This window comes from Lemur catta, chromosome 12, assembly GCF_020740605.2.
Source record: "Lemur catta isolate mLemCat1 chromosome 12, mLemCat1.pri, whole genome shotgun sequence".
Taxonomy (NCBI): domain Eukaryota; kingdom Metazoa; phylum Chordata; class Mammalia; order Primates; family Lemuridae; genus Lemur; species Lemur catta.
The window spans coordinates 92328352-92356044 of NC_059139.1; the positions used below are offsets into that span (position 1 = coordinate 92328352).

The window sequence follows — 27693 nt, forward strand, 5'->3', positions numbered from 1 at the left end:
GCCAAAATACCTGATTTGTATGCAATCAGGACATTTTTAAATTTTTCCAGCTGTATCCTTAAACTTTATAAAACTCTTTAACTGTGATTGATCTCATCTGTTTTTTAAAGTCATAACAGTTTGTTAACCTCCAAGCATTTCTTTTGCTTGTGAGCACAGTCATATAGGAAGCTTAAGAATTCTGACTTATCTTTCTTTTAATTAACATTGTGATAAGAATATCAATTTTCAGCTGTTTTTGTGTGGACTGTGTAGTCATGTTCCTATTACTGATTTATGAGAGCTAGTTGGGTAATCTTCCACATGTGGCTTTTTCACTGTGCCATAAGCATTTTATTTCAAGAGTTGCACTAAAACCTAGATTAAGAATTTGAGATGGTGTATTTTATTAATGATTTATTAATGATGTATTAAAACCACAATAATGCACATTGATTTAAATTCTCTTAAGGATTTGAGAGGTTTATCTTCTAAAACAATCTAATAATCTGCCCTTATATTTTCTGAAAAGGAATGAGAAGTGAATGTGAAGTAGAATAAGTCTAGAATATAATAGCAGCAACACAAAACTAACCTGCAGACATAAATTTTCTTAATTATTCTTCCTTCTGTATAAAAGCAATTCTTCTCATCTTAATGTGGGAAGCAGGTGGGTGAGTAGTTCTCAGGGGTGTGGTTTATACAAAAGCTTAAAGGAAGTATAAAAATAACAACAGCAAAAGCAAAACCTATTTTGGAATCTGTTCTTTATGATGACATCCTCCCCATTACTCAGAAGAGCAGAATTTAGAAACCAGTCACCTCTGCTTACCCTACACACCACTCTCCCTGTGGCCTCCATAGCTTTTGCTATTTTTCCTAAACATTTACGTAAACCATCTTTCACCTTCTTCTTCTGCACCGTATTAACATTTTGTATAAATGTTTGCAAAGACTTAGAAGTGGATGCTGTATGCTAACTAGTCCAGGAGTCCACTGGTCTTGGATATCTCCATCCTTGGATATCTCCTTAGGATAACAATAGAAAGTGAGTGATTCACTGTTTTATTCTCCATTCGAAATGTATTAAAAATACATGACAAACACACATGCTTCTTTAATACATGTATTCCCATCTGTACTTAATTTTGTCTCTATACACATAGCAGGGTAAAAAATTATACTGAATCACTGGGATGTTGCACATCATCATTTTGGGCTGCAGCAGACCCCATTTTAAGGGTCAGTTGTCCATTGACAACACCCAAATCTGAGTCTTTCACTGTGAGGCTCTGTTTTTACATCTTTTATGTTTGTAGTGATTTTCTTCTGCTTGTTCTATCAGCTATTAAGAGACAGTGTGGAGAAAGGGAACCCTAGTACCCTGCTGGTGGGAGTGTAGATTGGTACAGCAATTTTAGAAAATAATATGGAGTTTCTAAATGAAAATAAAAATAGAACTACCATACAACTCAGCAATCCCTCTTCTGGGTATATAGCCAAAGGAGATAACATCACCATCCCCAAGTAAGTAAATGTGCAATAAATACGCACACACACACACATTTATAATGAATAATATTCAGCCTTAAAAAAAGAAGGGGATCCTGCCATTTATCACAACATGAAAGATATTATGTTGGGTGAAATACGACAGATCTGGAAAGAAAATATTGCACCATCTCACTTACATGTAGAATATTAAAAAAGTAAGAGTTCAAATACACAGAGAATGAAACAGCGGTTACCACAGGTGGGGCGGGGTTAGAGGAAATGGGGAATGTAGATCTAAGGATATACAAAAAGCAAAATATCAGATGCATAGGGTGAACAAGTGTTCAGATGTAATGTACAACATGAGGATTAAAGTTAATGAAATTGTATTAGAGAGCTTTGTTAATTAAGTAGATTTTAGCTGCTCTTGCCACAAGAAAGCAACTGTGTGAGATGATAGATATTTTGATCTGATTCACTGTAATTTTAGTGTCTACGTGTGTATCCCAGGGAATCCTGTTTGTAAACCTCAAATATACACAATAAAATTTATTTTTTAAAAAAAGAGTGGCATGTAAAAGTCTCTCATGATAATTGTCTATTTCTCCTCTTAATTCTGTTCATTTTTACTTTATGCCTTTTGAAACTCTGATACTGAATAAATACAGATATAGAATTGTGATGTCTTCTTTTAGGGAATTAACCCTTTTATCTTTGAAAAATATCACTCCTTATCTCTCTAGATACTTGTGCCTTAAATTCCATTTGTCTAGTATATTTGTAATATTATGTAGTCACCTTTGCTCTATTTTGATTAATGGTTGCATATTGTATCTTTTTCGATTATTTTACTTCTAACCTGTCTGTATTCTTATATTTAAAGTGTATCTTTTGTAAGCAGAATAGAACTGGGTGTTTTTGTCTAGTCTTAAAATCTTAATTTTGATTGAGAATGTTAGTCCTTTTTATTTAATGAAATATTTGGTATGAAATACTATCTTTGTATTTGTTTTCTATTTAACTTTATTTCATTTCCCCTTTTATCCGTTTGTTACTTTTTAAAAATATGTAAATTCAATATTTATGTGCCATTTTTATCTATATAATTTTTAAGTTATATGTTTTACTCTTCTTTCTGTTGTTACCATATACTATTACATTTATCCTTTCACAAGTCTCCTGATATTGCTAGAACATTGGTACTTCATTTCTCTGCCCACCAAATATTGTTGCATGATTATAGTTCTCTATATTTTAAATTTTGGAATTTAAATTAATGTTTTGTGTATTCAATATTTGTTTATAGTATATAAACTATATATCCATATATTTACTTTTCCTAGTCTTCTTGTTTTCTTCTGCATTTACATGTTTCAATTTGGGATGATTTTTCCTTCTGCCTGAAGAAATTTGTTTAACATTGTTCTAGTGTGGGCCTTTAGTTATTGCATGTATGAAAACACTCTTAGGGTTCTTGTATATTTTAAAAGTGTTTCAATTACTGTAGAATTAGAGGTTGGCATATTTTTCCTATCAAACTGTAAGCATATCATTCCATTATTTCCAGCTTTTATTGTGTTTGTTGCAGTCAGCTGTCAGCTTTATTGTTACTACTTTTTTTTATTTCAGCATATTATGGGGTACAAATGTTTAGGTTACATATATTGCCTTTGCCCCACCTGAGTCAGAGCTTCAAGTGTGTCCATCCCCCAGACGGTGAGCACTGCACCCATTAGGTGTGAATATACCTCTCTCCCCTCCCCCCCACGTGCCTGACACCCGATGAATGTTAGTACTATATGTACACTTAAGTGTTGATCAGTTAAATACAATTGAGTACATATGGCGCTTGTTTTTCTATTCTTGTGATACTTCACTTGGTAGAATGGGCTCCAGCTCTATCCAGGATAATACAAGAGGTGCTAGATCACCACTGTTTTTTGTGGCTGAGTAGAACTCCATGGTATACATATACCACATTTTATTAATTCACTCATGTATTGATGGGCACTTGGGTTGTTTCCACATCTTTGCGATTGTGAATTGTGCTGCCATAAACATTCGAGTGCAAATGTCTTTTTTATAGAATGTCTTTTTTTTTTCCTGAAAACAAAAAGAGAAGGAGAAAAAGTTCCCAAAGAGGAAAGTTTACTAATACTTTGAAATAAAGTTTGGGGTTTTTTTTTGGACTGTTTTTGTTTGATTTTGTTTGTTGCTTGCTGAGCATTTTTTTATTATTATTTTTTAGAGTAGTTTTAGGTTCACAGCAAAATTGAATGGAAGATACAGAAGTTTCTATTATACCCTCTGCTCCCACATATACATAGCCTCCCCCATTATCTGCATCCACCACTAGAGTGGCCCATTTGTTATAACTGACGAACCTACACTGATACATTGCTACTAGCTAAGTCCACAGTTTAAATTAGGATTCACTCTTGGTATTGTACATTCTTTGGGTGGGGATAAATGCATGCTGACATGTATCCACCATTATAGTATCGTATAGAATAATTTCACTGCCCTGCACATTCTCTATGTTCTACCTATTTATCCCTTCCTCCTCTCCTAATCCCTGGCAACCACTTATCTTTTTAGTGTTGCCTTTTCCAGAGTGTCATAAAGTTGAAATCATATACAAAATATGTACCCTTTTCAGATTAGCTTCTATCACTTAGTAATGTGTGTTTAAGTTTCCTCAATGTCTTTTCATGGCTGGACGATACCTTGTTTTGTTTCAGCATTGAGCAATATTCCACTGGATGTGCCCATTTATTTATCCATTGAGCTTTTCCAAGGTTTGACAATTACACAGAAAGATGCTGTAGACATCCATGTGCAGGTTTTTTTGAGGACAGAAATTTTCAATTTCAGCTGCTTTGGGTAAATACCAAGGAGTGTGATTGGTAGATCATATGGTATAAGTATGGTTAGTTTTGTAAGAAATTGCCAAACTGTCTTCCAAATTGAATGTAACATTTTGTGTTCCCATCGGCAATGAATAGGGTTCCTGTTGCTCCACATTCTCATCAGCATTTGATGTTATCAGTGTTCTGGATTTGGCCTTGCTGAGCTTTATTTGTTCTGTGTTCATCTCTTAAAACTTTTCTGAAATACATTTGACTATTAACTCTCAAATTAATTTAATGTCTTATTTGTTTCTGCTTATTCTAGGGTTCAAACTGTAATTGTAACACCTGTGATTGTGTCCCACATGTGTATTATGTTCCTTTTTTAATCATTTCAATCATTTTTTTTCCTTTTGCTTGAATTTGGGTATGTTAAATTGACTAATCTATCCAATAAATGAATTCTCTCTCCTTCTGTGTCCAATCTACAGTTAAATCATCCACTGAGATCTTAGTTTCAAAATTGTGTTTTTCAGATCAGTAACATCTTTTGATTCTTTTCATAGATTCCAATTTTCTAATAGTTTCTCCAGCTTGTCATCAATTTTGTCTATCTTTTTCTCTATTTCTTTAACATGTTAATCTCAGTTATTTTAAAATTCTGCCTACTAACTGCAATATTTGGCTACCTCTTGGTGACAATTTGTTGTTACTGTTTCGTCAAGTAGACCTTCTCTTAGCATGCCTAGTATTTTTGAATGAATGATCATTTATTTCTTAATGTCTACAACAGTAGAAGTTCCAGATGATATTGTCATATAGCAGAAATGATTTAATATTTTTTCTTCTAGATGGATAGTATGGGAAGTCATTATTTTAATCCAATTTGGGACTATGCTTTGTCACAAGTCCACATGGAAATTCTCCTCCGCTATTCAGATGCTCTGCATCTGCTATTCAGATGTTTTGGGTTTAACTATTTAAAATATCACTCCATGCAGTTTTGGAATATGACAGTTGTCTTGAGGGGAAACTCTCTGTGACCTCTCAGGTTGCCAATTTTGTTACTTTAGCTTGTGTGCCTACCAAAGTCTCTAGCCTGATATGGACAGCAAAATCCAGTCCTGGGGTGACCCCCAAATATTTTTCTCTTTTCTTCTGCAATTATCCTCTTCCTGGGTTAAGTACAGCTAGTCTTGGGTAAAAATCAGCAAACAGCACCAGGGAAAAAATTCCTGTAGATATTAAGCTCAACTTTGAGAATTTCTCTCATTTTTAAGGATTTTAAAACTTCCTTTTTGTAGCTCATAGTAGTCCCTTTTGCTTCTGTAATTCTCTGATGCCTTTACAGATATAATTTTCAATTTTATCCAGCCTTCCTAGTTCTTTACAGGAATATTAGACTACTATGGACTACTCTACACTGTGTGCCAGTAGCTTTGTTATGTAATGAATGCATGGATGCATTTAGTTCTAAGTATTTATGATTTCCCTTGTAATTTCTCTTCTTTGACCCATAAGTTATTTAGAAATTTATTTGAAATTATCCATTAAATAGGAAAGAGAAAGGAATTGGAAAGGTAACTAATTTTTATGGATTTCTAATTTTACTACAATGTTGTTAGAGAATATTGCGTTTATGACGTTATTCTTTGGATATGTGATAAGTGTTGTTTTGTGGCATTGGCAACTTTAGAAGAAGTTTGATACAGGTTTGAACATGATATATCTTGTACTTGTTAGGTATAATGTATGTGTGTGTATGGGAATTAAATCAAACGTTTTAGATGGAATATTTGGATTCTGTATATCTTTATATCTTTAGTTTCATCTATTGAATCTGTCAATTATTGAAAGAACAATTATTTACACTAGTTTAGAATAGTCTATTTGAATTTTATCAGTAAGTTGAGATGAAATTATGATATATACACATATTAAGTATTATCAAATACAAATGCTTATACTTGGTAATGATTCTGTTTATGCTTGATAATTTTTCCTCAAGGTATATTTTGTAAAATATTGTAACATCAGCTCAATATTATTTGGGGGGTTACTTTATTTGGTGCCTCATTTTTTTGGATTAATATAGTTATTATTATGGTTTCCATATGTTCTTTGTAGCCCAGTACAGAGCAATTGTGTAAAATTCTATCCAAGAATTTTTTAAAAGTATAATCTCTTTATTTTAATATATTTTACTTTATTTTGTGCTTTCACTTTACTAGATTATTTTCTCTTTATTTGTTCCCTCTGTTTTAGGTCTATAGCAAAAATTTAGTATTTCTTATTTTCTTTTACCCCTTTGTTATTTTACTAGTTGTTAATTATAGTACTATATTTTAGTGGTTACTCACTTAAAAAAATGCATATTATTAAATTAACGCAGTCTGTAATTAGTTATTTCTATTCTGAGTCCAAATAATAATGGAGTTCTTTGGCTCTTTTCACTTCTTACTAATTTTACATTATCCAAAACATTATAATTGTATATATTATATATTCATATATTTATTTGAATAATTTTTATCATATATTATCAGTTAAAGTTCTTATTCTCAACAAATAGTTTATTACACTTATATTTTGATATGAATAATATGAAATCATAAAGAAATGGTTTCCCTCTCTAATTTACAAAGAGATGGATTTGGGTTATGGTGGCCCAGTGAATGTGGACTTCAAACTCTTTACGTTAAGAAATGTCTTTATTTAATCATCATTTTTTTCTCTAATTTTTATACTGTGGCATCTGCCACACACTAGACCATTTCTTTAATTGGTTTGTAATTTTTGTTTGTGAACTCATCTTCAGTGGAACTTTTTTCCCTTCTGGGAATTTCGTGTTTGCTACGATGATGAAGTGTACCATCATAGTTATATTTCGTTTGTTTTTACTGGACTGGCAAAGATTTTCACAGCATATGATCAATTTTTATATTACATCTATGGCTTAATATTCCTTACACTTCACACTTATGCTCATGATAGCTTGGGGTTTTGGTCTTTTAATGGAGTCTTTTCTAGCATCAGATTTTTTTTTTTCATGTTTTTGTTTTTGTTTGGTTTTTTTGTTTGTTTGTTTTCAGCCAAGCTTCCTTGCTGATTTCCTGCACTGGCAGATTTTTAAAGTTACTTTCATATATGTTTGAAGGTAGTTAACATCAGCATTTCTGGGCTTTCCGGTTTCTGCATGAATATCGATTCCCTAGTTACCAGTGTCTACACCTGCAGACATTTGGAAACCCCACTCCTATTTAATAGGACCTATATCTTATCTGATACCCAGGCTGTGCAGTGTATCAATTCATGATCTTATCTCTCCAGGTTTGAATTTTTTAAAAAGTTTATTCTCGTACTTAAGAATTTTTTTCTTCAAGTTTAGCTATACATTGAAAATATTTTAAATCATCTATTATTTGCCATCTCCTTGTGTTTTTCAAAGAAGAGCACTCAGCCTATGTGTTCAATGATTTTAGAACACATAAACAACATTTTAATGTGTGAACAAAAGTTCTCTGAAAAGGAATTTGGAGGAAAGAGACCTTATACCAGTAAACAGCTTGCAAACTGGGGAGAAGCAGCCTTCAGTTTAAAATGAAGGTACATTCCAGAGAACAAAAGGAAGGTTCTGGTTTTATACCAAAAGTTCCTGCCCAGGTTTCCAGTCAGATCCATTAATGCAAATGAAGGATTGACACTTGTTGAGTTCTGACTGGTCAATACAGCAGAGCCTTGATTGGTTGATACAGCTGAGCTCTGATTGGCTATGGTAGTTGATCTCTGATTGGTTGGTTCAGGTGAGCTCTGGAGTCCCGGAATTAAGACCTGTGTGAGTTTCAGGGAATTCAGACTACAGGTGTGATTTCTAGTCAACAAATGGCTGCTTGGCCTGGTTAGCAACTTTCATTTTGAAAGATTACCTCTTTTGTGTTCACATTTGTTCACAAATGTTTATATAATATTCTGTCTTATTTGATCACAGAAATTTATACTTTTTATTATACTAACTTTTTTGTTAGGAGTAATTTTTTTCATTGTAGTCATAGACACTACACTGTTAAGAATGTTGTAGATTAAACGTTTAAGAAAATCTGTAAGCCTATATTTTACAATCTACATTTATAATTATACTGATATCAAACTCATAACTTGTTTAACAGTGCTTTTAGATTCCTAGATCATCATCTTGTCTTTTTTTTTTTTTTTTTTTTTTTTTTTTTTGAGACAGAGTCTCGCTCTGTTGCCCGGGCTAGAGTGAGTGCCGTGGCATCAGCCTAGCTCACAGCAACCTCAGACTCCTGGGCTTAAACGATCCTCCTGCCTCAGCCTCCTGAATAGCTGGGAATACAGGCATGCGCCACCATGCCCGGCTAATTTTTTGTATATATATTTTTAGTTGGCCAGATAATTTCTTTCTATTTTTAGTAGAGACAGGGTCTCACTCTTGCTCAGGCTGGTCTCGAACTCCTGACCTCGAGCGATCCACCCCCCTCGGCCTCCCAGAGTGCTAGGATTACAGGCGTGAGCCACCGCGCCCGGCCTATCATCTTGTCTTTTAATGAAACAGGCAGATAATTAGCCAACTAGTAGGGCAAGTTATTATTTTTAAAAATATGTTCAAAGCCCAATTTGAATATAATCATGTAAATTGAATTCATATTATCTGAGCACCATCCTTATATCATTATAATTTTTTTCTCATTAGTGGATGAAATGCATTTTGCTTCTTCAAAATTACATTTTACTTAAGGCCATATATTGAATCACATTTTAGTCTTTGCTTCAAGGAATTTCATGTATGCAATTCCTTTAACACACGGCTTACTGAGAAAACGCTAACTACAGTGTGTTCAGAAATGTGCTGCATGACTGGCACATTTACAGAACATAAGCAACCTCCTCTGTGAGAAACGTCCACTCTCATGAGCTTCTCCTCACTCTCACCCCTGCTCTGCCCCTTGCTCAGGACCTCCCTCCCAACTTCCATTGTCTTTTCCTGGCTAGCCCTGTTCACCGGGTGATATCACTAAGTTGTTTCCATCTCTAAAAGCCTGTCCTGCTTTGATTTTTATCTATCTAATTTCTCTTATTTATTCTCCTGTAATATTCTATGTAAATCTTTGTGTCTTAAGGATCACATTTTAAATGAGCATTTGTATGGCTCACACTCTCAAAGATATATGTTCAAGCTCTTTGTACCTTTGCTGCTTGTCATGTATTACCTTTTTTGTTCCATTAGGCCTCAAGTAATAATAGGACTCATAGGTGATAACTTACATCACAGGGTAAGTGATAGTGTAAATACCTATGCCAGGACTTTGTAATAGGAGAGGCAGGATTTTGCACTAAGATACTCTAGCTAGTGGTTATAAGCAACAGTCCTAGAGACAGAAGCCTTGCTTTCGTTAGGATGTATCCATCTGACCACAAAAAAACTATGATTTCCCCCTTAGTCCATTGTTAGAAAATGCATCCTGTAGGGTTTTAGGAGTCTCTGATTACTTTGATGAGGTGTATCATATTACATTCTAGGATAGTGTGTTCTGTTTTCTGATGGGAAATCCTGTTGACTCCTGGTGACTGACTTGATTCATTTTTAGGTGAGAAATTAGGAGGTTGTTTTTGTTTGCTTTGTATTTCCAGAATTTTTTATATGAAAAGAGTGCTTCTAAAAAGGACTCTATTAAAGCTATGTTTAAATAACAGCTGTGTTAAATCCTTTACCCTCCTAACCCCATCCCTTATAATAATAAGAAACATATGGGTTCTTGAAAGAAATTGAAAAACATATAGGCTTTTAAACAGAATAATGCAAGTCATTTAAATTAGTTGCGGTTGTAATCATTCTCTGTAACCTTTAAATCAAAGAAAAATTCCTTTGTTTGTCAAATGTAAGAACAATGAAATTCTAATTTATCAAAATATTAGTTGAAGATTCTGACTCTACACTTAAGTAAAAGAAAGAATAGATATAGAGGGGTCACTTTTTTGGGTCATTTTTTAGTTGTGGTCTTACAAACCGAACTCTTTTCTGTAAGAGGTTCTACTAATTACCATCCAAATTTCATAGGCATTATTATCATGTTTATAGGTCTTTAGTGTTTTCATTATAAAACTACTATAAATATATCAATTAGGAAAGTAGAAAAAGAGGAAGAAAAAGCACCTAAATTCTTACCATGTAATGCAATTGTTATTAGCAAGTTAGCATACTTATTTAATATTTTTGTTCACCTATGAATATGATATAGTGGTATGGATTTTAAAATGCATAGTTGTAATCATACCTCTACATAAATATGTACTGATCATTCTTGAATATTTTATATTATTGTATAAATTTATATAAAATAATTTATATATGCATATATTTTATAGTTTAAATGTCTTTATAAACTTTATCAGCATATTTTTTACATGACGATGCAATAGTCATTGATTTCCTATAATCTGGTGATTATACATTTCTATAATCCAGGGTCCCCAGAGAGATCATGGTTTATTCTTTCTCTTCCCCTATATGACAAGGCTGGTAAAAGAAAGATACGAAAGTTGTCTACTTGTCACATTTCTTTTACTCCCTAATGATGCTTCTAAATAAAAATCTCTCCCATCCTTATATTTTAATTCTTTACTTGAAACTGAAGTTCTTGAGCTTTACTACCTTAAAGCTATGACTGATCTTGATTTTGGCCCCTATTTCCTATGGCTGTTGGTCATCTTTCCCACTTTCCTAAGTTCTTTATGATCATATGCAACTTCACGTTCGTATAATTAGTCCACCCTCCACTACTGAATAATTCTTCGACCTCAATCTAGATGACCTCCACCCCTACCCCTCTTTACCCTGTGACAATACCAGGTCATGTCTCAACACTTCACCTCTGAAATCTTAAACCCCTGAATCCCACTCTCTGATCGCAATCTGCAATACTTTTTTGTAAAGTGGGTCTCTTTTTCTTTATTGATGATTCAATTCTTTTGACTGCTATCTTCTGTTTTCCAAATTATCAGGTTCCTCTTAACCTTACTTCTTTGCTTATCCCATAGTGCCCTACAAGGTCTATCCCTCCTTTCACTCTCAACTTTACTGCCAACTTTTAAACCTTTTAGTTCTTTCTTCACAGGGATCTACACAATCTCAGCCCCTACTGAGTCCACACATTATTCCTTTTTGTTTTAGCCAGTAGGGTGGATATCACTCCGCTGAATGCTGCGTTGCTCTCCATCGGCAGCTGCAACGTGTTTCCGACACGCTCGCAGCGCACACTCCCCCAGTCCTCAGCTCCCTCACATTTCTCTCATTGGCTCTTCCAGGCTTTGGATTCTTTTCCAGAAAACAGCCGTTCAGCTCCCATTCACCTTTGACCCATGTATTAGATAATGTTGCCTCCTTTTTCACTCAGACAGGAAAATATCAGAAAGTAATTTCCTTAAGTTAATAAGCTCTGTCTGTGAAAATCCTACCATAAACACCATATGCAGCAGTGAAACTGTCAACATTCCTATTGAAGTCAGAAGGAAAAATAATCCGCTCATTACTACCCATACATTTCAATGGCATGTGGAAATCCTAGCCAATGCAGTAAGACTAGAAATACATAGAAGAGACAGGAATTGGAAGCAAATGGCAATAATATTTTTATGTGGGAATAATGACATTTGAATGAGTACAGGAGGAGAAATGTAAAGCTCATTAAAGTGACTAAATTTACTACCTACTGGTCCATGTGGCAAACAGGTATGTGACATGATGATAACCCATATCAGCTGAGTTTTAAATCTGAACAGCTTGGCGGGACTATTTTAGTTGTGGTGAAAAAAAGTAACGAGCTATATGAGAATCCTAAGGGAAATTTTGTATTGAAAAATGATCACCAACATGCTAATTATAGTGCGCTCAAATTTAGCATTTTGGGGGGACATGTAATCTCAAATTATCATTGTTTTTTATTTCCAGATGTTCAAAGAAGTTTTTTAGTGTGTTAATACCCTATGAAGAGGAGATACTTTTTTTCCATCCTCCCTCTTTTCTTCCATCCTTCTTTCTTTCCTTTGGAGTATGACACAAGATGAATTATCCCTGAATCTTTGTTTTCCACTTTTTGTTGTATTAATAAATACATGACTCAGCTTTCCTAAATTCCACATTATATTTTAATTTTAGATCAAAAAATTTTATCTCATTTGTTGTTTAATGGAACTAAAGTAATACAGTTTTCTCCTCCCCTCCTCTTCTTCCTTCCCCAACCCTGTCTGTTCATCTTTCTGTCCTGCTTTGTCTTGATTTAACCCTGGAATAATTTCACTTGCCTTAATAAGCCAGATGTAGTTGGACTTACCATCTGCCAATGCATCTATCCGTCTATCCACCCATCCACTCATTAAGAAGTCATTTCACCTATATGTAAATGTGAAATTTCTATAAAATCTATTTTAATTTATAAATATGTAGAAAAAATTATGTCTGTATGTGTATTTCATCTTTTGGCTGTTTCTTCTTAGAGTTATATTCTAAAATTCACGTTTATACTACATTTTGTTTAAAGGTTATATCTCTATTTTCCCACTAGGCCTGTGGAGACCAGGCCTTGACATTCTACATGAAGGTTTAAAGGAATTGTTGAGCGCTTCAGACATATTTTCAACTAATCTCTATTTTCAACCCTCCTGCAATGCCTTTCCCTAGACCTTGTATGCCTCAGTCTTGAGCCTGTCTGGGGTTCCACCATGCTCATAAATTCTCTTCTCATCAGAATTCCCTTTCCTGTCATTTAGCATATGACTTTCACTAAATCAGTTCATATTCCTCCATGAATCTTCTAACTTTCTAAAACATAGACAAGGTGATTTATTCTTTTATTTAAATTTAATTATTTCTGGCCACTAGTTTTTGTTTCTGGAGAGAGAAAAAAAAGTCACAAGCAATCAGCTAACAATCTTTAATTAGGGCAAGTTCCGCATTAAATTGTTTTCAGAAACAAAATAAACATCTGGCAGATGGATTCATAGGTGAAATCAAATCCCCATTTTATCATTTTTAGTAGTTATGTAATCTTTGGCAAATCGTTTTACCTGTTTATGCCTAAGTTACTTCATCTATAAAAAGAGCTTTAAAATTTACTTTATAGGGATATGGGAATTATAGAATATATAATATATCTAAAATAATAGATATTATAATAAGTTTTGTTATTTGAAAATAACATTAAAGCATATGGTTGGAATATTATAAGTTATTTTGTTAAATGATCTTTTTCAAGCATATATCTTAATTAGTAAAATAGTACGTAAATTTCTGACTAAAGAATACTAGTGATTTTATACATTGCCATCTTTACTGATAATTTAAACCAAAAGACCAAATATCTTGCTGAAATTTTTATATTAAATAATATTTCAATATCATATACTCTGCAGATAGACAATCTTATTAGTCAATAAATTTTCAAAGAAAATCTCTTCAATTTTTCAAATACCACTCATGGTTCTATTTCATATTAGTTAATATGGTATTTCAGAAATAAAATTTCAAAATTTTATTAACTTCAAATATAAATATAAGCTCAAGACTGTCTTATATGTAGTTTATTTTACTTTATGGTATTTCTTTGAAATTAAGTTCTTAAGAAGAATTGGAAATATTTAACATAATCATCACTTTTTTATATTTATATTTTCTAAGTTGTGATTAGTCATTTGTCTTATATTACAATTAAAAGTAGTATTTATAAAATATATTCATATAGTATGACTTTTGTGAAGTGGGTAATTGTTAAAATAATTTCACCTAAAATATGATATCAAAAAGAATATTAACAGTTTATTGACTTATACATATATATTTTCCCCTAAAATTTCATTTATTGGAGCTAAATTTCACAGTTTAATATTCACATAGTTTAGTGGAGACAACTGTCATTTTCATTACTACTATTAATATGTAGTATAAATATTTACATGTTCATTCAAACATATGATAATTAAAATTTGTGTTTTCCAGGTATAGCTTACTTGAGTGGAATGTGTAGTGAAAAGAGAAAATGTATTATTGCTGAAGACAATGGCCTGAATCTTGCATTTACAATTGCTCATGAAATGGGTCACAAGTAAGTAAAAATCATGGCTATGTTAAATATTTTAGCATATACATTTGTAATTTGAGTTATTGAAATACATGGATATATTTTGATTATTTTCTTTGAGCTTCAAGTTTTTGAAAAATTAAGGAAACAAGAAGAGATGAAGAAAACCATCTAATTTTAAAGAGTTCTGAATGTTGTAACCATTCCTGATTCTTTGAATAAAATCTTACTACATCATTAAAAGCAGCAAGACAGTCATTACAGAGTGCATGATTGATTTCACTGTACATTTTTAAACAATATAAATATTTCAATAACCATGAGGTTATAAAGCTATCTATTTTTAAACATTCACTTGGTACGACTGAAAATACTTCCAGTCTATAATGGTACCTATGTTTGTTATTAGCAGGCACAGAGTAAAGGAATTAGCCTGCATGGTTTAGGTGAAATGTACTTGAAAGAAAATTAAATTAGACTCATAATTAACATGTATTTAATATTAACTATGTCTCAGGCACAGTTCTAAGAACTTTACATAGATTAGTTCGTTTAATACAAAAACCAAAGAGTTAGTTACTTTCTAATTCTCATTTTATCAATAATATTAATAGTAGCAATAATAATTAGCAATAGCAAACTTATATAGCACTTACTATGTGCCAGACACATTTCTAAGTGCTTTCTGTATCTTCACAGTAATTCTGTGATGTGGTATTAGTGTGCCCATTTTACAGGAAAGAAAACTGCAGTATAGAGATGTTAATTTATCCTCCCAAAGTTATAAAAGTGGTAATTGCTGGAGCCAGGGGTTTGAACTCAAGCCATTCAACTCAGGTCACATTCACTGTTCCAAATTTCAACATTAGCTGATATCTCTGTGCCTTAGATTCCTCATCAGTAAAATGAGGATAATAACTTTGTTATGAGATTCATTTGGAATTCAAATTGCATAAAAGTTATGCATATATTTTCAGGAAGTTTATTAAAATAGAAAGGACATGAGTTGGGAAGTCAGACTTAGTCCTCCCTGATTGCTAGTGTGCCAGCACTGCAGTGAAAGCACTTTCACTGGACTCGGATTCAGTGAAGTCCTTCTCAGGGAGTGGTCTTCATGGAGGCCTCTTTGGTCAGAGACAAATTTAGCTTGTCCTTCAGTGTTTAAGAAATTGAATTGGTTACCAACATTAAAAAAGCTTAAATTAGGCATAAAAATTCAAATTTTCAGACCTGGCAACACTTGACCCCCAGCCCCATGTGGCAGCCATTCCTTGGAGCTGAGTAGCAGCGTGTGTGCCCTGTACGTGGGAAAGGCACCCAGGTGCCCGGCTCGTGGCGGGCTGCGGCTCTCTGGTGTGATGTGCCCAGCTCACTTCCTTTTCATTGCATCTTGGACTCTGTAGGCAAGTGAGTCAAGCTGAGTTAACAGTTGAATTTGATTGGTAGAAGAAAGCTTAGAAGAAACAATTATGTAGGACAGGACAGTATTTGATTAAAAAACATTATTCAGGTAAACACAAATGATCAAATCATAATTATACAGCTCAATGAATTATCAAATATTGAATATAGCAGCGTATCCATAATCCACTCCAAGAAATAGGGCATTATCAGCAGTGATTGATTTTTAAAACTTTTTTTAATTGACCAAAAAATGTGTATATTTTTTATGTATAACATGTTGTTTTGAGATGTATATAAATTTTGGAATGACTAAATCAAGCTAATTAACGTATACCTTACCTTGCGTACTTGTTTTTTTCTGTGGTGAGAACACCAAAGCTACTCTTACCAATTTTCAAGTGATTGATGTGTGGTGTCACTGTTTTTAAATATATAGAAATACAGTCATCTCTTGGAATATGGGGGGAGGGAGGGCTTGGTCCCAGGACTCCCATGTGTACCCAAATCCACAAGTACTCCAGTCCAGCAGTTGGCCCTGAAGAACTCAAATATATTAAAAGTTTGCCTTCTTTATATGCAGGTTTGCAGCCTGCAGATACTGTATTTTTGATCCACAGTTGGTTGAAACACACCCAAGTGTAAGTGGACCTGCACAGTCCAACCAGTGTCGCCCATGGGTCCGCTGTCCTTTCCATCCTCCAGTGTGGACCTTCAGTCTTCAGCTGCTAATCAAGAATATAAAGAGTTAGTTTGTTACTTAAAAAAAGAAAAAAAGAAATCTATATTTTAAAATCATCATCCTTTAGGGAAAGTATGCCGTGCAATAAACTGTTTAATATTGAACTCCAGAAATGATAGAGTTTAGATTCTTATTTCCAATATAATTTTAATAATTGAAAGGTATTTTCAGTTTAATCATACTATTATATGATAAACCATGGGCATCATTGAAGGGAAATGCTGAGAATAATGTTTAGAGGCAAGAAAAACTTATTAATAAACAATTTTAAGAAGATAAATGCAAATGAATCATAAATCCAATTCCTATAAAAGAAATACAAATTTCTGACTAATTATAATTTGTACTCTTTAGCTATGCATTAACAGCTTGATTGATAAGCAGTCTGAGCATATTTTCATAGGAAGACATTAAATAATTTTGTCAAGTACCTTGAATAGCAGAGGGTTTACTTTAAAAAGTATATGTTTAAACATATGTTTAAAAATAGATATGCAAAAGTAATTTCTTCAGTCTCTGTTGTATTCTAAGATGTAGAAGAAACAACAGTTAAAGAAACCAAACATGATACAAATTAATTTGTTAAAAACTAAAGTCTTGATCAAGAAGCAACAACTATTTAAACCAAAAACTAAGTGAGATAATTTAAGGAAAGGCCACTTCAGCTTTCCGTAGTAGAAATACTGGTTTGTGACCAGGAGCTCAAGTTGGAATGGCTAAAATGGTACTAAAATATTATTTTATTTGACTTTTATAGAGCTGTACCCAAAATCAATAGAGATGTGCCAAAGGTATGTGTAATGCTTGATGGATTAAGGCCAGAACATGTGATATATGTTGAACTACTCAGTTATTAAAATTCTCCTGAGCAATAAGCAATATTTGTTACAAAAGTAGAGGCTAGTGTTTCCTTGATACCAGAAAGTAAAAGACAATAGCAGTCAGAATAAAGTCACTTTTATTAAAAAAAAAAAAAAAATTACATCATCATCCCCCAGTGTAAGGCACAATATAAGAAGAATGATGAAAAAGGAAATATAAAAAAATGTTCATATACTCATAGCTTGTCAGATGGGGACAGTTCCTATGGACGTTAGACAATCGTATCTGCAGGTCGCCTGTGTGCACTCGTGCACCCACACACGCCAAGCAGAGCCATTTTACTTAGAGGTATGATTGAGTCAGCTACTTAAGAAACTTAAATCTTATATTTTTTCCTGCTGTTTGTATTTCTTTCTTTTTTGGTTAAATTATATTAAGTGGAAACTGTTACTAGAAACTAATAACAAACTATATTATCGTACAATTATTCTGTAACCCACAATTTTAGAATGCTTTTATAATGATACATGAAAGTTTTCTAAACTGATTTTAGATGAGTGTATTTATATTTGTTGACTTAAATTTGATTTCTAGAAATTCCCAGAACAACTCCACATAGAGCTGGAAAAATCAATATGGGTTACTAGGTAATAAAAAGTGACTCTTGGGGGTGAGGATTTGAGTAATTGAAGAGAACAAAAAATCCTTCTGTTACTATTGCAAAGGAATCTAAAACAATGTCAGCAAAAAATTATTGATTTTTTTTTGGGAAATTATCAATTTAAAAATAATTTTATATACAATTAAAAATGTAAGTTAAAATCTATAGTAAGAGAGAGGAAATAAATTATTTAAACCAACAATTTTTGATTCCCTTTCAAAATTATTTTCCTTTCTAAACAAACACTCAAGGGAGTTATTAATTTCTTTGTAACCACAATTTTTGACAAGACAATGTTTATTGATAATACTAACTTAATATATACTCATGAAATATAAATGGTTTCTTCCCAAATTTACTGTGATGAAATCTAAAACATTATTTTTGTGAATAAAAATACCTTAGGATATTGTTCATGAATTTGATGGTTTGTTAAATGTGTATGTGTATATGCACATTTTCACTAATCTATATATTTTATATGATTTTTATGAACAAAAATTTGTTAAAGTAGGAGTTTTATTTTGATTTTAGGACATAACTTATTAATATATTAATTGTGATTAGATTACTCTGCTGGCGGGGTGGGATTCCAAAGACCACTCTCAGGTTAATTGATTGGCTAGCAGAGCTTACAAAACCCAGCAGAGCTGTCTTACTCCCAGTGACAGTTTATTACCTTGAAAGGGTATAGACTGAAATCACCAGGGGAAAATGTTGCTTGGGCAGAGTCCTTGAAACACCAGGCTAAAGCTTCCAGTTGTTCCGTCCCAGTGGACTTACGCAGACAGCGCTTAACTTCTCCAATAAAAATGTGTGAAAATATGCACAAATTTTTGGAACCAGAGAAGCTCACCTGAGCCTTGGTATCCAGGGTTTTTACTGGGTTTGGTCACTCCAGTAAAGCTTGGATGACTTCCCACAAGGCAAATCTTCAATCTCTGTCCCCTCCAGAGGTCAATCTGGCCCTAAGTCCCACCATAAATTATATTGTTAGCAAAAATACATCATGGTACAAGTCCACAACTAAACAAAGATATTCTTGTCAAAGATACCTTGCCAGGATATTCCAGCGGCTCAGAGGATACCTCCCAGGAGCCAGGGAAGGACCAAACCTTTCTTTGGAATGTGCCAGTTTTGGTCTACCCTAACTTGTTGACTCTTAGCTGCATAATTTACACAATATTTTTAAAGTTTCAAAATTTTATATTTTATATTAGGTTGCCAAAGGCTATCTAATAAGAAAAGCAATGTGTTCTTTTATTAGTAGGCATTGTGCTAAATACTGTAGCTAATTCAAATACATATCTAATTCAACCTCACAAAATTGAGCAAAGTATTGTTATCATTGTCATTTTACAGATGAGGAAACTGAAACTAATAGAGATTTCATTTTTCAGTTCTTTTGATATTAAGGACATTCTCTTTTGATCAAATATATTGTAAAGATTTTCCTAGTTCTAATAGTTAATGTAATCTTGATGTTTAATGTTTATGGCCTGTAGACTTTTTAGTAGTCAAATTTCATACTTCATTATTTATTCTATAGCTTTTTGCAGTTATAAGTGCATTCTTACTCTAAAATTAGGCAAACACAGTTTTTTTTTAGTTTTGTGTTTTCTCTCTGGAGCTCGCTACTTAACACTTTAACCCATCTAGAATTTACTTTAGTGTGTGTAGTAAAGTTCTCTGCATTAAATTTGTATTTCTCATTAACTGCTCACTAAACTATACTACTCAAACGTGGTCTATGGTGAGATAGGGAGCTATGCCAGAATATAGCACATTTCTTCCTTCACTGGAAAAGTCTTGAGAAAAGAAAGTCAGCTGAATGTAACTGTGTGCTTAGTGACGTAGCTGGTTTACATTCTAGCACTGGCTACTTACATGGATGCAAATCGGTAATAAAGACAGTTCGCCCAGTGGGAGCAGTGTGCAGGCCGCCTGTGAACAGCCCTGCCATGTGACAGACGTGGCAGACCCTTGTTCATTCTAAGTCAGGGTTGCACTAGGAAGTTGCATTGGAGTTGCTAGAAAGCAATCTTTATTATTTTTGGCTTGAAAGGTGGTTTGTACCTATATATCTTTATCTGTATTTTTTTGTGAAGTACTTTTAGACATAATTCTATGTAATTCGTTGCAAATAACAAAAGTTGTCATTTTGTACATTTAGTGGTGTTTTAGATTATTTTGTTATATAAATAAACATATATAGACACCATATATATAAATATGTGTGTGTACACACACACACACTTTTTCCTTTAGATCTACAAATAATCGGTCCTCTTTGTGGATTCCAACCCAAAGTAAAATAACCTCTATTATTGGTAATAGTTTTACTAAAATTTATCTCCAGATCTTAAATATTTGAAAATATATAAATTATCAGGGAAATAATAATTTTAAAGATACTTATTAATAACATAATCCTGTGACCATTCTCTGACCTTGCTAAATCTGGAGATTTACTGAGGAGTAGAACTTTGCACTGGCTTAGCACATCGAGGCCAAAGACTTCTGCTCCCACCTAAAGAAGGAAGGCAATAATATTAGCTTTATTTTAGAGACGGTGACTGCCAGAGCTTACACAGCTAATAAGCACCCAAGTTCGCATTCAAAGCCAAGTCTGTCCAGCGGCAAAGCCCGTGTTGTTAATTACATGCTAGGCCGGAAGCGTGGAGGAGTCCTTCCAGCCCACCTAACTCCGCTCAGCTCGCTTCCGTGCTGCCTCCGCATCACCGCTTCCCGCCTCGTCTCTCCAGCCGCGCTTCGTGCTGTGCTCCCTGGCAGTCTTGGCGTGGCCGCCGCGCTGGAGTTCCCGAGTCCTTAATGCACCGTGTGTCTTTCCCATCCGAGACACAAGTACGTGTTGCTCTGCCTGCCTGGAACACGCTAAATTCTCAGCTCAGAGTGCACATATGAGCTCAATAGCCGTTTCCCAAAGGAAGCGTTCTGTGCAGGCCACTCCCTCTCGTGAGCGCTGCAGCGGCACCTCCTTTGCAAGTGCCCGTTTGTTCGTCTGTTGGATACCTCACTAGGCTGCAAGCTCCAAGAGGTGATGAGGCGCATCTCTTTTTGCTTGTCATGCAATTCTTAATGCATTTGATAGTGCTTGGGACATATTAGTCATTCAATAAATATATATTAAATAAGTGAATGATTTAATCTAGTAGTTATCTTAGTAAAATATTCTTATGCATAGAGTATCAGTGAAATGGTTAAAAAACAGATTCTGTGTGCATATTCAAAATGCTTAGAATATTTTTGGTATTGCATGGGATACTTAATAAGTTATCAGGTAAAGTTTTATAAAAATAAGATCATGTATCTTGACATACACCTAAGTTCACATAGAGTGAGACTTACGTTAGTATGTACTTGCAGAATGACTCCTTCCGCCCTGGAAGGGTTGCCCCTGACGTCTCCCTAGCACGGGAAATGAAAGCTCCACCATTCCAGCTGGTCCGACAGACCCCGTGCAGGTGTGTGTTCTGGAACCCTCTCTGCCTCTCCCGCCCACGTCCGATTCCTCAGCTGCTGATGCTGCCTTCGTGGTGTAGCCAGGGCCTGGGCACTTCTCGTTAATTCTGCTAAATCTCTGGACTGAGTCACTGTCACCTCTTATCTGGATAATTACAGTAGCCTCTTGAATTATCTTTCTTTTTCATCCCTTGCCTCCTTCAGCCTGTTTTCAACTCAGAGTTAGGAAGTTTTAAAACACAGCAAATTGCTTGACTTTTCTCAGAACCTTCCAATGGCTTCCTGTCTCACTTGGTGAAGTCCTGAGCCCTCACGGTGGCCCACTGCTGTCTGCGCGTCCCAGCCTCCTTCCTGTGCAGCCCGCCGTGCCGCCTTGCCGCCGTGCTCCGGATTCATCACCCTTTACTGAAACGCAGACTGCCACTTCAGGACCTTTACCTTTGCTCTTGCTTCCGTCTGGAAAGTTCTTCTCCAGAAAAGCTACACGCTGCTCCCTTCTTCTCCTTTAGTTCTCTGCCCACATAACGCTCTTCATAGCCACCGCCTGGGCTATTCCCTCCGCCTGCTTTAACTTCCTTCATGAAACCTTTCAAAATCCAACTATATCTATTTAACTACCTGTCTATCGATATGTTTGTTTAGAATGATTTCTTGTCTACCTAGTCCATTGTCCTATTCCAAGCACTTTAACACATTGATGATAATTTATTCTTATAACAGATAGTGTCAAGAAAATAACAAAGAAAGCCTTAGCAGAGTTTTATATTTTCACAAGTTGAAAGAGACTGCATTAAATATACACTACTTACTTACTGATTAAAAATCTCATATGATAATTAGATTGCCTACTTCATAGAGATGCTGAGTTAGATAAAATTATACAAATTAAGGGACATTACTTATATATCATGTCATTTATATGGCCAAAAATACATAAGAACTTTTGTTTTCTGCTTTGGTTTTTGAACCAGGGGAAAAGGACTAATATATATTATTAAACTTTGGCATGGCAACATGGCTTTTCCACTAAGTTGGCAGTTGAGGAATTTTCTTGAGAACCCGGAGGCTAATGAGACAACAAATATGCAAAGTTAGCTCCTTGAAGGCAATAAATATTTGGAGCACCTGCTAAAGTTTTAAGGATTGTCAGAGTACCTAGAATACAAATGCCTTGTGACTAATCAGCTTTTGAAATCAATGGCATTTACGTACATGCTCTTCTGGAATTGTGCCTGGCTAGAATTGAGGGTAGGGACAGGTTATAAACCTGCTTCTTCAGACATCTGTGTTACTGTTACTGGCATCAACATTGCTACCAGACCTTTAGTTGAGACATCTGAAAGATCTCTAACTCTTTCTCCCCTTAGTTCTTCCCATAATCAGTTGCAAGATTCTATTCACTCTCCATCTGAAATAACTGTCCCATCTGTCTAGCCCCTCTCCTGCTGTCCCTCCAGGGTCGCACAGTTACAACGCACTCCTCCCCGGTCTCTTTGCCTTCCGTACCTGATCCTTCTAATCTAGCTCACACACTAGCAGGATTCAGCTTCCTGAGTCACGGTCTGATCTCCAGTTCAGAAATCTTTGCTGCCTTTTGCCACCTAATGAATAAATTCCAGATTCCTTAAATTCATGACTGTTGTAGAGCAGCCCAATCTAGTTTTCTACTTCTCTGTAGCGGGAACGCAGGCAGACGGTGATTCTCAATGTCTGTATTCGTGCTCATTTTTCTCATCCAACCTCCAGCCCTACTGATTTATGCCTGTTCCAGTTGTACTTACCTGTTAATGGCCAGGACAAATGCTATCACCTTTGTGAAATAAACCTAAAAGGCTGGCAGGAAATATGTTTTGTTTTTTAAGTCTCTTGCACAGTTTATTGTAAATATCACTTGTCACGATTATTTTTGGTATACACTGATTTATACTGATAGTTAAATATATATAGATCCCCAGATGACTATCAATCCCGATGAAAACAGGATTGATGTCTACTATATTTTCTTCTCTCACAGAACAAAGCTGAGTGCTCATAGGTCCTCAAACTTCTGTTGTACAAATGAATAAGCATCCACAGTCATCTTGAGATCCAGAGTAGAAGACAGCTGAGTCCCAGAAGTAGAGAAGAGGAATGTCAGGGTTAAGAAATGCAAGTGCCTTGACTATGTAGTATGGTTTTATGAGAAAATATGGTTTTATGGCTCTACAAATATAAACATGGCAAAACATTTTTCCTTCTTGGTACACGATGATATATTTGAATTCCTATTTAAAATAAACTGTATGAAAATGTGATAATTCAATTATATTTCAGTTATGATGAATCTACCTTAAAGTCTTGTTACAGACCTGTCCAGCTATTTCGTGCAAGTGCTGAAGTCATGAACTTAGAAGGGCCAAATCCAGCAGTTTTAGCAATAGCACTATTTCATCTAAAATTGTGCTGATTCACAAAAGCCATGGTATGAAAATAACCTATGTGGTACCTGTCAACAGATGAATGGCTAAAGAAAATGTGAAAAAATATATATATTTATATCTTTACTTAAAATATATATAATAGAATATTATTCAATCTTTAAAAAGGAGAAAATCGTACCATTTAAAACAGCATGGATGAACCTTTAGGGCATTATGCTATGTGAAATAAACCAGACAAACAATACATGATCTCACTTATACGTGAAATCTACAAAAACAGTCAAACTCATAGTGACAGAGAGTAGAATGTTGGTTACCAGGGGCTGGGGGTGGGGGAAAAATGAAGATATTGGTCAAAAGATACAACCTTTCAGTTATAACATGAATAAGTACTGGAGATTAATGTACAGCATGGTGACCACATTTATTAATAATGTATTATATACTTGAAATTTGCTAAGAGAGTAGATATCGAGTGTTTTCAACATACAAAAAAGGTAACTGTGAGTTGTTAATGGCTATGGTAATTAGCTTGATTGTGGTAATTATTTCACAATATATACATATATCAAAACACCACCTTGTATACCCTAAATATATATAATTTTTATTGGTCAATCATACGTCAGTGAAGCTGGGAAAATTTTTTTAAAAATAAAATTCTGCTAATTCCATAAGAAACTAGCATTCGCCCTAGGAGGCCTCCTGTCACACACGGATTTGGTCACTGTCTCTCAGCTTGCAGGAGGAGCGTGTTTTAGACGTGAAGACAGTTCTTGCCATTCATTTGCATTGATGAGCAGCAATACACCTGCTATAAAAGAAGAGAGGATATAATATAAAGGGAGAGTAGACAAACAGAAGCACAGAAGAAGTGAAGATGAAGACAGTACATTATCCCCTAGGACTTCTAGAATGGGAAGTAGATTAAATAATAATAAAGTACCATAACAGAAAAAAGACAAATACACTCTGAACCTCTAGAAAAAAAAAATTGCTCCTTAAAATGTTCAAAATTAATTTTTCTCTAATTAATGTCCCTTTACCACTAAAATTAGTAATGGCTGTATTGTATTCTTTAGCATTCTCTATAGCGAATGTCACAAGTGTCTTTCTCTAGCACATGTCCCTTGGTGAACGTTGGCAACTGCCTTTGTGAATGGGCGAAAGGGACAGTGAGAGAGACACATACGTCCTTGGGTGGAGTCTTGCTCTGCCAGCTACGTGATGAATGAGCTTTGAGCACGGAGATCTGTCTGTACTCATTTCCTTCATTCTTAAAATTTGGATAACGTCTTTTTTTCAAGGTTCTTTTTTGGAATCTATGATACTCTAATTTCATGACACAGAGGTTGTCCTTCAATAGAGTGAATGAATGATAATAATAATTAGCAGTGTTATAGTTATTTTACGAATGCTTTAATGTAAAAAGCAAATTCTCAGCTTCCAGTGACCTTACATCTCTCTGTTTTTTCTTGAAGTGACTTCATACCTTTCAAGGGTTCTTAAGCAGATTGGCAGGAAGTTTGCTTATCAGGACTGCTCTTATGGACCACTAACTCAGCTTTTGTATTTGATACTTTATTTAGACAATGGTACCACTTAAAGTAATAAGTAGTGTGTCCAAGTTAGTTACCATAATGGGGCTTTCGCCAGTGTAGATGTGGCGGCTCTCCCACACCAGACTCTCTCCTAATATAGGCTTGGATGTCGCAGTAAGTGGAAGAGGGAAAAAAATCACCCAGCTAATGAATGGCCTCATAAGAATTGGCTTTCTGTTTGTGTTTCTCTACTGTCTCTTGGCAAACATGTGGCCTAAAGTAAGGCCAAACCTCCCTGGAGTAGGTCATCTACTAACTTTTTAGGCTCACACTTTCTCTAAGTTGGCAAGAGGCCCTATGAGTTTGAATTTCTATCTAACTATGAAATATTTAGTTGCTTAGTTAGGTTTAGTTCCTTTAGTTAGGCTGATGTCAGTTTACAGATGGTTTGAATAATAGGGTAAAGAATGGATTTTCTCCTGTAAATCATTGGTTGTTAGAATTTTTAGTAAATAAGAATCATCTAGAAAATGTGTTACAATGTGGTTTCTTAGGCCTTATCTCTAAATATTCTCTTTCAGTCAGTTTGGGATGGGGTCCATGAATCTTCATTTTAATTAAGCTAACATCATCATGCTTTATGTTTCTGGTGCAAGTGGTTTATTGTTCACATTTTCAGTATCTCTGCTTGCCAGGGAAAATCTGCTTGCGTAGCAGTGCTTGAATTACCAGATCGCTCCATGGCTAGTTTTTTTTTGTATTAATATATCCATAAGAAACCAGGATGGTTAAAGCACGGTTTAATGAGGCAAAGAAAGAAGTGAGGGTCAGGAGGTCAGTCAGGCACACATTACAATAATCCAGAGGTGAAACGAGCCAGTGCCCGTCTTGGTTGAGAGCAGGAGAGGGAGGATGGGGAGGCGAGCAGGAGAGCTCCCCGCCCTGTGTGTCCGGACTGACAGCATCCAGGCATCCAAGGGCTACGCGAGGGCGAAAGACGGAGAGTTCCTCTTGGTAATGACAAACTCTTTGAGGGTAAGAACTGTGTCTTAGTCATCTGTATGACTCCTGCTCAGCACAGCAGGGGGTTCTTAACAAGTGTTACATTGCATTGCTCCATGAAACTGTGAAATAGTGCACAGCAAAATTAAAAGGACTCTCTCTTTTTGTACTTCGACTTTTTTTAACCTCTAATTTTTTAGCTTGTTGCTGACTTGCTTTCCAGAGCCTTTTGACTTACCAGTAGAAGCACAAATTTCAGGTTTCTGCAAATTTAAATTCTTTAAAATATAAAAAGAAAAAAATAAGTTACAAAAATATCTTGTAATTCCTAATGACTGATTTTTTTTCTCCACGGGCAAACAGCAGTGAAATTACATCAAATTAGATAGACCCACTGAATTATATAAACTTAAATGTTATTTTATGGAAATATAATACACTTCCACTTAGACACTGTGATAGTTTGTTTTGTTCTTGTATTAGTTTTTCCACATAACATATGGCCGTAGTGGGTAATATCTATGTCATGAAAATGTCTAATGTATTCAGCACAAAAATTCTACTCTTTTAAAATGTTACTGTTTACAAATCAGATCCTTTCCAAATTATCCAAAAAATGTGAGTGAATTCATAAGGCATCTCTTCTCTAACACTTTAAACATCAAAAGGGACCATCTTCAAAATCCAAATGCTTCTCCAGCTTTCCGCAGGATATCACAAAACTTCCTGGCAGGAACTTTTAAACAAGTTGAGAAGTTTTATAAGATAAAAATATTTTTTCAGTTGACTTGACAACCATGTACAATGTTAGTGCAGAGTTTATTTGCCCAAGGCTCTTTGTCAAAATGAATTTAAACTGAGATTATTGAACGTAGTTCAGTTGCTCAGAGTGAGGAGAGGTGTTGCTGATGTCTCACTTACCCAATGTTTTCCGCGACTGTGTGTGACTTGCTTGTGGGGCCGTATATGTAGAGGTGCATTTCTGCTAAAAGAACAGAAGCATTTAAAATTTTTCAGAAGACAAGGAATCATCTGCAGAAATGGAGATTTTTGATCCAAAAAGAGAAGCACCACAGTGTGGCAGTGTAGAAGGTCATCTGCCGGTGCTTGCGTGTCCGACTGCGTGGGTCTGAGTCGCAGCTCCATTGATGACCTCGGCACCTTCCTCATCTGTAAAATAGAAGTCATGATAATGGAAACATTATGGG

The 27693-nt window shown here is 34.8% G+C and overlaps 1 protein-coding gene across 1 annotated transcript in view; it reads left to right on the top strand.

Moving 5' to 3' along the window:
- Window positions 1–27693, top strand: part of ADAMTS19 (ADAM metallopeptidase with thrombospondin type 1 motif 19) — a 231720-nt gene that overhangs the window by 102474 nt on the left and 101553 nt on the right. Inside the window, exon 8 of the mRNA XM_045566066.1 lies at window positions 14332–14437. Within this exon, the coding sequence (XP_045422022.1) occupies window positions 14332–14437 (106 nt within the window). The remainder of the gene's footprint in view (window positions 1–14331; window positions 14438–27693) is intronic.